Source organism: Antedon bifida, chromosome 3 (genome assembly GCF_963402885.1).
Source record: "Antedon bifida chromosome 3, ecAntBifi1.1, whole genome shotgun sequence".
Classification (NCBI taxonomy): domain Eukaryota; kingdom Metazoa; phylum Echinodermata; class Crinoidea; order Comatulida; family Antedonidae; genus Antedon; species Antedon bifida.
Window position 1 is genome coordinate 27,179,372 of NC_136228.1, and position 14,423 is coordinate 27,193,794.

The window sequence follows — 14,423 nt, forward strand, 5'->3', positions numbered from 1 at the left end:
TCATAAATCTGATAATTGTTTTCCATATACAGGGTGACAAACAGGAAAATGTAGTTAATATAAAAGGATAGGAGTTTGTTGTGAATAGTAAACTCCCTTTTCACTTGGACAATAGTTTCTTAACAAAAGAAAAATCTACACCTGTTATAAAGTATGCAAATTAGCAAAAACCAATGAATAAGACTAAAGGCAGGTAATTGAACCATTTTCGAAACACCCATGCTTAAGCCATTATCTCTTAGGTCTATCTGTTTCCTGCCCAGTTGCACCTTTACGTGAGAAATATGTCGTGTGTTATAATAACAGTGTTCGTAACGACTCGGAAGATATTGATTAGCCTCTTAATAATTTGAGACGAGAAATACGGAATTGGAACGCTTTCGTGCTGATCTGCCTCCATTATAGGTTTATGGAGACTAGGACGTCCAAAGCCAAGATGGCCTGACAAGATAAAACATTAATTGGACAATCTATACCTAAACATAGAGTATATCAATTAACTGAAGACCGACGAGCTACTTGGCGATTCATCGTCGCAGTCACAGGGAAGGACATGCTTTGCTAACGATTGCTGGCGAGACGTCGCAGAAAAATGCAACCACTGCATGCAATAAAAATTGTTTTCAACATGTTAAAAAATAAGGCACACTGAGAGCATAATTATTCCACTAAGCAATTCTGCCCATACACTGCAGCGTCTAGTGATATCCGTTTCGATTTCTAAACTTCATCTCCCTATTCTCCAACACTCCTATTCTTTACCTTTGGATCACTAGGCCTACCACGAAATAACAGTATTTTTATTTTATTTTTATTTTATTCAATTTTCAGGCACAAAAATACATGACAACAAGACAGCGGTGCAGCACCCTGAGGATTGCCATGAGTGCAAAGCACTATCGAGATGGCTCTCCATATACTGCACTTGAACATATAAGTAAACCATAAAAAGACAAAGATATAAAAATTTTAAAATTGCGAGGCATCAAGTTGAACAATCATTAAAATTGAATCTAAAAAATATATATATATAAATATTATGTACAGATAAAAATGATTGTTTAAAGATAAAAAAAAAAAATAAAAAGTTTAAAGTTGCCTGACATAAGACCGGAGAGCTGTCACAAATGTGTTAAAACTAAATAAAGAATGTTCTCTAATATAATTAGGAATCTCTTGCCATACACGGGGAAAATTAGTGTACAATGAATATTTAAAAGAATTGGTTCTGGCATATTTGTGTTTAAAAATAACTGATTCGGAATACCTTGGATTAAAATCAACAAAATCGTGAATATTAAGATCAATTCGACCATACATACATTTCATAATAAAAAGTATACTGAGAAAACACACTCTCTGGTCCATAGATGGCAAATTTAAATGTTCGAGCCGTTGCTCGTAATCGCCCTTAGCACACAATTTTGTGATCCTTCGAAGAGGTTTATTTATGCTAGTAATATGTTGTTTTTGATGAGGCACCCAAACAGGGGCAGCATACTCAAGTATGGGCCTACATAAACCGTTAAAAAGCCTCATCAAAATTACAGGGTCGTTAAATATCACAAAACGCTTTATGAATCCGACAATTTGGAGAGATTTTGTGGTAATTGCGGACACATGCGTTGACCAAGAGAGATTGCTTTCAAAGTGAATACCAAGATATTTGTAGGAGGTAACTGCTTGAAGGTCATTAGTGTGAATATGATAACGAGCATGAATGGGATTACGTTTGCGAGTAATATGGAGAACTTTGCATTTTTTAGCATTAAGTCTCATCATGTTATTTTGACACCATTCATCGATGTTATCTAGATCTTTTTGAAGTAATATCGCATCATATTCACATCTAATTGGCCTGAACACCACCGTATCGTCGGCATATTGTCTAATTTGAGAGGTGATCGACATAGGGAGGTAAAAAACGAACGAGTTGAAAAGTAATGGGCCAAGTACCGACCCTTGAGGTACACCTGAAACAACTTGTGTACGGTCAGATATCAGTCCATTAAGGACAATCTGTTGGCAACGATCAGTAAGAAATGAGCCCATCCATTTCAAAATTGGACCACATAGACCAAAATTGTGGAGCTTACGTAATAGTTTAGGGTGATACATAGCATAGGTGAAATTACGAGAAACGCCCATATTCCAATTTTTAACTTGATGACGTCATAAAAATGTAACACAACGATAGCAATTTCGGACGAAAATTGTCTGAGTAACAACCAAAGATTTTATATACCTCTCTGGTAAACAACAAATTAACATGTTGAAGAGATTCGAATACGTAGAGCGCGCTCTTTTAATTGTGACGCAAAAGATGAAAATTCGACCTTTTTGCTTCAACGGCCATATAATGACGTCACAACATCCGATGACAAATTTTTACACGAATTCATATCTACAATTCGACAGCTAATAAGCGAGATAAGCAGTTATGACGAAAGAGACAAACATCCTATATTTTATATTCGACGTCATAACATCCGAGAGGTAACAATGTTGCATGAATTCATTTCTACAACTTATCTGCTTGCATAATAAGTTTTTAAAATTGGGGGTCACCTTTATCCTGAGGAGCTATAATAGATTAAAAATAGGCATGAGTTTCTCAACTAAAACGCGAGCAAATTGTCTAATTCAACGTGTTCGTAAGGCATGATTTAAATATTTTTTCAAATAACTAGGAAAGGCTGGAAAAATATAATCTAAGTGAAAAAACATGTTTTTTACATTCCGTATGCATAAAAGGTGCGCGTGCGTGTGAATTTTTTACATGCGTAATATATAGAAAGTGAATTATTAATGAACAATTAGTGAAAAATTAATTTTGCGCATTTTCAAATTTTAAATGCGCGTGCACGCTTTACTTTTTTGTAAAACACGTTATTTTTATTTTACAAAAAGTTGGCCTCTGATAAAAATTATACCTTACCAAGTATCAATAAAAAAATACTTTAGTTTTTATGCTATGATCAATCATAACAATTCATAAAATCTCGCGTAAGTCATGTTGCGCAACTCTGACGTCATTTCAATAGGAGGTGCACAACTTCACGTAAATGTCTATATCTTGAAAAAGTTATGTTTACAGATTTTAGAAATACGCGATACACGAAGATTACAGAAAGAATATACTAAAGAAAAGAGAAAAAAAGAAACAGGACAGTTAAAGTCACAAGGAGTTATCCGCCGAGTGCGGACTGTAACTAATTATTAGATAATGTTACGCAAGAATGGACACGTGGATACAATAAGTAAAACCTTTCTTATTAATAATAACTAATATCCGACAATGATTTTAAATTGTTATATCAAAATCTGAAAAATAAAACAAAATGATTTGTTATCTTTATTAAAATATTAGCTAAAAATAGGTCTGCATTTTAGTAAGCTAAATGTGTGTAAGTAAACGTTTTTGTAAGAAAGAAGGGTTTTTTATGGTGGGTGTGTCCAGATGATAGGCTAGCCCTATTGAAATTCAAAACAAACGTTAGCATGGACTTAGGGTGGAGTGAGATCTATCCGATTTAATGAATTAAGTTCTCAAAGAATCGCATTAAATTATTAACACAACTGGTTTCTATGTGTTGGCATGATTATTATGTAACTGACAGTAACAGATTGTATAGTGATCAACATGTGATTTCAAGACCAATTAAAAATAGGTACTGATTTCGAATTTAAAGTCTAGCTTAGTTGATTGTAAGAGGTTTCTTACAAAAATAGCCATTCCTTAACGTTTTTAATATCCAGAATTAGGCTAAATATAATATATTGATTGATTGGCGCCTTTGACTTGTCTTGCAATTTCAGATTGCTATGTGAAAAATTAAACAAATATAAATTGTTCTAGCATAAGCCCATTCGAATACTCTCATTTAAAAGATATATGATATTTAGAAATGTTATTTAATGTGTTCCAAAATTCATTAATGTAAACTCCGAAATTGTTTTGTTCTAGTAATTTTACAAGAGCAACAGAAATGCAACAGATGTTACACACATTTCTAATTTCCAAGATGTGTCAATAACATGTCAAGTTTCCCACACAAACTAAAACGATCAATTGACTCAGAAAATCAGTGTGTTTAATTAAGGTGTAATTATTCTATACGTGTTTACCACAAATCCTATCATAGTTCTTTTTATTATTGTTAACCTGTCTTATCCGTATTGTTACACAACTCCCTTGTTTTTGGCTGGCTCATTTGATTGGTCGGTTACGATTTCTATTTTACTATTTCAATAATAGCACGTATAGAAAGTGGTACTTATAATGTGTCACGTATTATAAAGGAACAAGACCCGCAGTTGGACGAACACAAGCCACGAGATCACGAAACCAAGAATTGGACGTCTAGACTATAATTATTACAAACTTAGAAGATGAACAGGTCTACTGTAATTCTGATAGTGATTGTTCTAACATTTGGCGTGTCATCTATTTCGAGTGGTAAGTCATAGATCTAGGCCTACTTATTGATATTGAAAAAATAAAATATTTTATATTTTCTAAACCTTTCCGTTAAAAAATTTTAGGCCTAATAGTATATTTTCCTACTATAACATCTGAACATTGTTTTAGTATATACTGTGCTTTTAATCCGTAAGTCGAGTATTTTATAATTAGGATTAGAAACAGTTTTTTTTCCAAAATACAACGTTTCGTAATAATTATGGAGTGGCCTAAAATCTGTTTCTTGAAAACTATAAATCAGTTATTTAAAGACTACTGTATTAAAGATAACTACTAAGTACATCAGTGATACAGATAAAAATTACTAATAAGGGAAGCATTGGTAATGTTAGTATATTCCCCGTAATGAGCTATAATGAACCTCGTTTAGTATTATTTTATTACGTAATGTCGTAATGACGTCGTCATTGTTCGAATTGATGATACAGAGAATTTTAATTCATATATTCATACGCTTTCTAACATTTACTTTACTTACTTTGTTTGCACACAATAAGACATTACACATTCGAAATGGTTTATAATTCATTAATGACTATAGGGAAAAAAAGACCAAGTTATATTAGAAATATTGTTGCATTTCAAACATTTCTTTCCGTCCCTCTTAAAATAACTGAAAATTACCATCATATAACCAACTGTAGTAAGTCTATCATTAAAATTTATCCTGCATTCATTATTATTATTATTCACAGTAGTTCTGGTAAACGAATTAATTGAGTTTGACGATAGCAAGACCAATAGGTTGATAAAGGCCGATGCCGAAGCTATCCTAAATAAAATAGAACATGATACATTTGAAGAAGTTTCTAAAACCAAAAGTAAAAGATACAATCTAAAAAAGTGCTGTAGAGTTGGCAAAAATGTTGCGGATGAATTTATGTTCTGTAACATCGACCTAATGCTGGTAGCGGGGGAAAAAATTGACAAAGCTCATCGCAGAAAGAAGTTCAATAAACTACTGACTGAACAACATGACCTGATTGAAAAGGTGGAGAGTTGTTATCCTTCAAAGTCATCTCGAATGATGTTAAAAAAATGTTGTCTGTGGCACCAGAGTCTTACAGATGAGATGGATTCCTGCAAACGAATGGAAAACAAAGAGGACAAACGACAGTGCAGACGATTTGTGAAAGAGCACAAACGACAATTAAGGACAAAGTAAACTGTATTCTCAGACTGCCAAAACAATAATCATAGTTTTAATTATTGATGATTAGCACAACAATGATTGATTATTTGCAGTGGTCCCTACTCTTGTTATTACAGAAAATAAATATCTACCGACTTTTAAAAAATGGCAGACGATGATCACTGTATGTTGATTATTTTACGTGTCAAGTTGATCAACCAACCGAGTTGCTGTTTTCCCCCCAATGTTTGAAAATCCATTGGTTTGGTTTTGTTAAATGTTCATAGTGTATATAAACAAATGTATACATGAAATTATTGTAATTTTATTATTATTGACATTATTTTATTATAGGCTATATAGTAAATATTAAGTCTTTTCGTATAACAATGATATTTATATAAACGACGTAGATGGAGCATACATCAAAATTGATACGACCTACCTGTATCATAAATAACTTAAGTTGTAACACTGCAAAACAATACATGTGTTACTGTTTTCTATGGTGATAATTTATTCCATGTGTATTATTTTATTGATAAAATATATGTTATATAACTCATTATGGTCTTCTGTTTTTTTTTATAATCAATATAACCACTTATGAAAAAACATCAACAAATTGTATTAATTTATATCGTTATATTTTATATAAACATGGATACCGTAATAACAATGATAGTTTCTCTGGCTTGACAGTTTTGATGTTGAAACGTTGCCTACTAAATTTCAATCCTCAATCTTGAGTTCAGTTATTATTGTTGGTATATTTGTTTTATGCTTTTCCCGCGAAAACCAATATTAAGAAGAATATTTCAGTTTTTTAGTCAGAGTCCCGTGAATAGGGGTAATCCTATTCAGGGAACACTCATAAGGGGAACATTTTTTGGGCCCGAAAGTGTACCATTAATACGGGTTCTACTGTATTTCCTGACCATTCTGTATTGAAATGTAGTGAATCTTAAGCTCTGTCTGCACTATCAAACTTTATGTGACAACAAAATGTGGTGTGGCCATGTTGATGTCATATCACTACCATGCATATCACTACCATATTTGGGCACATCACACTTTTTTGTCAAACTAGTTTTAATAGTGTAGACGGAGCTTAATAATGATAAATAATGGTTCTAATGCACGTTCAGCTTTTATAAAAACAATTTTCTCTCTTTCTTTGCACACGAACAAAATCGCAGGCCGGCCTTTTTCATGGTAAAATGCGATAGTCGTGTCAGTCTATAGATCATTTTCGCTTGTAATTGTTCGTATAGCTACAGTAAGAAGGAAGGCAGAAAGCCGGCCTGGCCTAACAAAAAGCGTTGTTACAATAATTCTTAGTACGTGTATACATAAAACAAAAAATGAATGTTTGTATTCGTTGAATAGTGCGAATATTTTATTCGTTGGAAAATTGACTATTCCACTTTAATTGCCTCGCTATAGGACAGTTAATCATCATGAAATATTCTCACCATTCAACTCATTAACATTTATTTGTATAATTATTTCATCTTCTAAAATGCATAAGGGTCTATTTTATCTCAGGGCCAAATTAGAAACAAAATGTTAATTAGAATTAGAATAATTATGTTAATTGTCGTACTTAAAATATAGTTAGACTTCTTAAAGCTATTACGATAAGATTGCAATACTTTAATTCCTGTATAAAGATATTTAATTGGAATTGTTAGTATTGCATAATATTGATTTTTGAAAGTTTGGTTATTTTTAGAATTACCATTAGCAGTAATTTATTGATTGATTTATCAACATTTTTTACTTCTTAAAGAGGCTATCATGGCCCAAGGGAACAGCACATGATTGAGAACCCCTAGATATAAACGTTTATTACCGCGGCCTACATTATTATTATTCAAAAATAAATATAAAACAACAAAATAAATAAAAAACACAAAATCAGTACACCATACAAAGTAGGTAGGTACAAACAGGATTATCACACTAATATTAAACGAATTATACATAATTAAAGCTAGCGCATAATAATGAAATGTCTTTTTACTCTATTACATATATTATTTTCATTAATTCATAAATCTGATAATTGTTTTCCATATACAGGGTGACAAACAGGAAAATGTAGTTAATATAAAAGGATAGGAGTTTGTTGTGAATAGTAAACTCCCTTTTCACTTGGACAATAGTTTCTTAACAAAAGAAAAATCTACACCTGTTATAAAGTATGCAAATTAGCAAAAACCAATGAATAAGACTAAAGGCAGGTAATTGAACCATTTTCGAAACACCCATGCTTAAGCCATTATCTCTTAGGTCTATCTGTTTCCTGCCCAGTTGCACCTTTACGTGAGAAATATGTCGTGTGTTATAATAACAGTGTTCGTAATAAATAACAGTTAATAATTTGAGACGAGAAATACGGAATTGGAACGCTTTCGTGCTGATCTGCCTCCATTATAGGTTTATGGAGACTAGGACGTCCAAAGCCAAGATGGCCTGACAAGATAAAACATTAATTGGACAATCTATACCTAAACATAGAGTATATCAATTAACTGAAGACCGACGAGCTACTTGGCGATTCATCGTCGCAGTCACAGGGAAGGACATGCTTTGCTAACGATTGCTGGCGAGACGTCGCAGAAAAATGCAACCACTGCATGCAATAAAAATTGTTTTCAACATGTTAAAAAATAAGGCACACTGAGAGCATAATTATTCCACTAAGCAATTCTGCCCATACACTGCAGCGTCTAGTGATATCCGTTTCGATTTCTAAACTTCATCTCCCTATTCTCCAACACTCCTATTCTTTACCTTTGGATCACTAGGCCTACCACGAAATAACAGTATTTTTATTTTATTTTTATTTTATTCAATTTTCAGGCACAAAAATACATGACAACAAGACAGCGGTGCAGCACCCTGAGGATTGCCATGAGTGCAAAGCACTATCGAGATGGCTCTCCATATACTGCACTTGAACATATAAGTAAACCATAAAAAGACAAAGATATAAAAATTTTAAAATTGCGAGGCATCAAGTTGAACAATCATTAAAATTGAATCTAAAAAATATATATATATAAATATTATGTACAGATAAAAATGATTGTTTAAAGATAAAAAAAAAAAATAAAAAGTTTAAAGTTGCCTGACATAAGACCGGAGAGCTGTCACAAATGTGTTAAAACTAAATAAAGAATGTTCTCTAATATAATTAGGAATCTCTTGCCATACACGGGGAAAATTAGTGTACAATGAATATTTAAAAGAATTGGTTCTGGCATATTTGTGTTTAAAAATAACTGATTCGGAATACCTTGGATTAAAATCAACAAAATCGTGAATATTAAGATCAATTCGACCATACATACATTTCATAATAAAAAGTATACTGAGAAAACACACTCTCTGGTCCATAGATGGCAAATTTAAATGTTCGAGCCGTTGCTCGTAATCGCCCTTAGCACACAATTTTGTGATCCTTCGAAGAGGTTTATTTATGCTAGTAATATGTTGTTTTTGATGAGGCACCCAAACAGGGGCAGCATACTCAAGTATGGGCCTACATAAACCGTTAAAAAGCCTCATCAAAATTACAGGGTCGTTAAATATCACAAAACGCTTTATGAATCCGACAATTTGGAGAGATTTTGTGGTAATTGCGGACACATGCGTTGACCAAGAGAGATTGCTTTCAAAGTGAATACCAAGATATTTGTAGGAGGTAACTGCTTGAAGGTCATTAGTGTGAATATGATAACGAGCATGAATGGGATTACGTTTGCGAGTAATATGGAGAACTTTGCATTTTTTAGCATTAAGTCTCATCATGTTATTTTGACACCATTCATCGATGTTATCTAGATCTTTTTGAAGTAATATCGCATCATATTCACATCTAATTGGCCTGAACACCACCGTATCGTCGGCATATTGTCTAATTTGAGAGGTGATCGACATAGGGAGGTAAAAAACGAACGAGTTGAAAAGTAATGGGCCAAGTACCGACCCTTGAGGTACACCTGAAACAACTTGTGTACGGTCAGATATCAGTCCATTAAGGACAATCTGTTGGCAACGATCAGTAAGAAATGAGCCCATCCATTTCAAAATTGGACCACATAGACCAAAATTGTGGAGCTTACGTAATAGTTTAGGGTGACTCACACGGTCAAATGCTTTTTCCCAATCAAGGAATATAGCATCGACGACTGGTGGGTTCGTACCATCTAATATTTTGGACCATTCGTGGTATATGGATGAAGCTTGTGTAACACAAGATCTTCCAGGATAGAACCCGTGCTGAGTATTATATTCTGCAAAATAGGCCATAGGCCTTTTACAATATAGGCCTACACATACCGTATTCACACAGTATTACACTACAACAAACACAAGTTAAACAAAAAAAGAAATCAGCAACACTTTTTCATAATATAAAGCTCTTTTTCAACATTTCATTTCGGTCCTCAATAGAACCGTCGCGAGGACAATCTCAATGCGGGAATGCCGCTGCAGAGTTTTTTTAAAGCCACATTCCTTTTGTAGATCTAATTAGGTCACAAACTACATTTAATGTAAAAATAAATAATATATGGTCCCATTGCGATAACTTTGTTCGTCTTTAAAACGGTTAAAAATGTGAAAAATAAGTTTTTTTCCTGTAATTCACTCACTTTTGATCCATCGCAACTTGTTGATGTTGATGGTTAAATCTTTTTTTAAAAATTACATAAGAGTAGATCAGAGTTATATATTTTTTAATTTATTTATTTAATCACACTCTTGTTTACAACAAGACCAGCCAATGGCTTATGAGTAAACAATATAACATGCAATTAAAATAGACACAGATAAAAACATCAAACCAAATAACAGTGGTACAACACCAAATAAGTAACGACCAAACAAGCAAAGAATTCAACTTTTCTTTTTTTTCTTTTTTCCCCGAGTAAGTGTCAATTTCCACAAAATGCTTAAAGATTTTGACGTTGAAATTCACTCTAGAACTAAGAAGTTAAAAAGAGAACTTCCCCCATCCGAGTTTCAAAGAAAACCCAGTCACCAATGATTGCATTCGGTAATCAAGGAAAATGTCCCAGAGGATAAATCACAAATTTGGTCTACCTTGACTTGGTCATTTCAACATTTCAACACAAACTCTACCTTCGGATGACTTCAGGGCTTATAGGAAACCCTGCAGAAGGTTCTTTCGGACTTATAACGAGAATCGGAGCAACACCTCTGATTCAGTTTTTTTTCCAAATTTATTGTCAACTTTCCGAAGGAGAGAAAAAAACTTCCTGGAACACAACAGTGTTCCAGCTTTAGAAACATTTATTCAGGCTATTGAGGAGGATGTACAAAACTACGTCCCTGGTTAATCTCTCAAAACAAGAGAGGCAGGCCATTGCTAAGTTGCGTTAGCGTAATGATACCATTAAACCCGCTGATAAAGGTTCTGCCACTGTCGCTATGGACATCACATTTTATGAAGAGTTCATAAGACAGCTGTCACAAGTGACATAAAGTTGTGTATATATTTTGCAAGTCATTCTTACTTTTCCTTTTGTTTTCACTATTTGAACCTTTCTTTTGTTTTAGGAAGCTATTGTGTGAAGCCAGTGGAGCAGAGTTTTTGTGTTGCAGAGAAGGATTGTGTGGTGTTTGCTGATTGGAGGAGAGGTATAAGAGTAAGTTAGTGTGTGAGTTGCTGATTGGTGGAGAGGGATAAGGTGGTGATATGTGGATAATTGAGGGAATTTTGAGGTAGATGGAAATTGAGAGGAGACAGAGAAGGAGGGCTATGTTATGTTAAGCCAGAAAGGGATAGGTGAATATTGATATGAGAAACTAAGACGTACAGGAGAAGAAGTAATTGAATTATGGTGAAATAGAGCTGAAGCAGAAAGGAAATAAAGAGATATACATGAAGTTAATAAATTGTGAGTTGGAAGTAATACTATAAGGCTGTACTTAAATGTAGAACTGTTAATGGTTGAGACTACTGAGGATTAATTGAAATTGTGAATGTAAATTGACGGAAGAAATAACTGTTGGAAACAGCAGAAGTTGTTGCATGTAAAGAATTGTTTGGAAATATTGAAGAGTAACTGGATTGATACTGATATTATTTTACGTGGAAAAGGAGAAAGAAATAATTGGTCGGGGAGCGGATTGCAGGGCAGAACGACATCAAGAAACATTTTAACTTTATATTTGATTTATTTATATGTCAGAAAATAGGAATAATTATAATTGATAATACAAGCAGAACGGGAGCAGAGGCGTGGGAGTTGTTTATTTGCAGAATCGTTTTAACTTTTATCTTTCTAATTTGTTTTGTGTCAGCGTAGGAGAGAAGGCAAGAAGGAACGATATTGTGGACATTTATTATTGTTTAATTATTCATCTTGTGATATTAGTGTATTTGAAAGGGGGGTTTCGGGGATTTATTTAAAAATAAGAAGATTGTTGATATTTTGTTTGAAAGGGTTGGGAAATTTGGGGAATTGCATAAAGTGTGTGGGGAATAGGAAGACTGTATCATTGTTTGAGAATTGGTTGGGTTTTTTTTGTGGGTTTTTTTTGGGGGGTTTGAATTATAAAAGAAAGAATTGGTTGTCAAAGATTATTATTAAATTTTACTTTTTACATTTATATGTGTACAGTTGTGGCTGTTTACCGTTGTTCACCGTTGGTTACCAGCACTTACATGTCCGAAAGAGCCGTAATTGCGGCTGTGTGACAACAGCTAAATCCACTTCATTATCATAAACTTACAACGTGTGGCAAAATCCGTTTCTATGATGGTAAAAAAACACTCCATCGATCTCAAGATTGGACCTCATAAAGCAGGCAATCCTGGTAGACCCATACATCAATGGACGACACCGCTACAGAGAACATTTCTGAATATGTGGATGATTTACTTAGACCATATGTGATTGATCTTCCTTCATACATTCAGGACTCCACGGACTTTATCCGCAAAATTAATCAAATTCAACATTTATATAATAATACTACTGAAGCAGCAGTCAAAATAAAGTGAACAAGCGTTCGCATACAAGTTTCTTTGTTTAATTTCATCAATATCTTTTAAATCTTTAACCTTTAATAATAATAGTTTAATAATTAGGCCTATCTATCATACTATTGTTTAACGTGATTTAAAATCAGTAATTAAGTCTAAATTAAACAAACAACAAATACACAATCGGTCTAATTTCTCTGATACTCGAGCGTTACTACGACGACCGCAGTCTCATCATACATGCAAATCTCAACGGCGAGCAGTCGCTAGACGTCATGGTTCACTAAAATATCTAAGCTTACCTACTGATATTAGTAAACTATTATTAATAAAAATTTATAGTGTATAAAATTCAAATAACATAATTCAGCAGTATCACTATATATTCTGATCATAAATGTGTGCATGTACAAACCTAAATTTAGTTACAATTATACAAATTGTTATTTCAAACTTTATAACATCTCAAAACAACTTGAATCGATGAAATCTACAATGCTGGATAGCTGGAGAGTTTGCTAACAGACCAGAGGGCGCTATTTGTATCTATCTACCAGAGCCATATATAGAGAGAGTTACGACTTCGCGTTCACGGATTTTAGAAAGTCACGTGGTGTGCACGCCGGCCATGTTTGTGTCCAACTATGCCTATGTAGCGTATGGAGTCGAGTCATTTGCTTAAAAAATGTATAACATTCACAAGGCTTTAAATATCGAATTTAATATCAAAACAATCAATTTGTTTAAAGGTTTTTGTTAAGATAATAACGAAATCATAAAGTTACTGCGAACATGATTTTAAACAACAAAATGTAAAAACAATGCATTACTATAGAGAACCGCTGTACAAACTAAAAGCGCACGCGTAGAGCGTGCATGGAGCGCACAACAAGAGCCGTTCCGAAATTGCTATTTTTGCTGTTTTAAATCATGTTCGCAGTAACTTTATAATTTTTCTATTATTTTAACAAAAACCTTTATTCAAATTGATTGTTTTGATATTAAATTCGATAATTAAAGCCTTTTGAACGTTATACATTTTCAAAACAAAAGACTCAACTCCATACGCTACATAGGACTAGTTGGACACAAACATGGCTTCTAATCCATTCGAAGTCGTAACTCTCTCTATATATGGCTCTGCTATCTACCAGAGCCATAATATAGAGAGAGTTACAACTTTGCGTTCACGGATTTTAGAAAGTCACGTGGTGTGCACGCCGGCCATGTTTGTGTCCAACTATGCCTATGTAGCGTATGGAGTCGAGTCATTTGCTTAAAAAATGTATAACATTCACAAGGCTTTAAATATCGAATTTAATATCAAATCAATCAATTTGTTTAAAGGTTTTTGTTAAGATAATAACGAAATCATAAAGTTACTGCGAACATGATTTTAAACAACAAAATGTAAAAACAATGCATTACTATAGAGAATCGCTGTACAAACTAAACGCGCACGCGTAGAGCGTGCATGGAGCGCACAACCAGAGCCGTTCCGAAATTGCTATTTTTGTTGTTTTAAATCATGTTCGCAGTAACTTTATAATTTGTTTATTATTTTAACAAAAACTTTTAATCAAATTGATTGTTTTGATATTAAATTCGATTAAAGCCTTTTGAACGTTATGCATTTTCAAAACAAAAGACTCAACTCCATACGCTACATAGGAATAGTTGGACACAAACACGGCTTCTAATCCATTCAATGACGTAACTCTCTCTATATATGGCTCTGCTATCTACCAGAGCCATATATATAGTCAGGTGGCTTAACAACAAAT

General features: G+C 33.5%; 2 protein-coding genes across 2 annotated transcripts in view; one reads left to right on the plus strand and one right to left on the minus strand.

The window, feature by feature from the left end:
- The window catches only part of LOC144836943 (uncharacterized), a 387,722-nt gene that overhangs the window by 12,785 nt on the left and 360,514 nt on the right, over window positions 1-14,423 (minus strand). The window lies entirely within an intron of this gene.
- LOC144838560 (uncharacterized) lies at window positions 4,292-6,180 on the plus strand. The gene is made up of 2 exons (XM_078693970.1): window positions 4,292-4,459; window positions 5,179-6,180. Exons 1-2 carry the CDS (start codon window positions 4,393-4,395, stop codon window positions 5,646-5,648), a joined length of 537 nt encoding a protein of 178 aa, XP_078550096.1. The 5' UTR covers window positions 4,292-4,392; the 3' UTR covers window positions 5,649-6,180.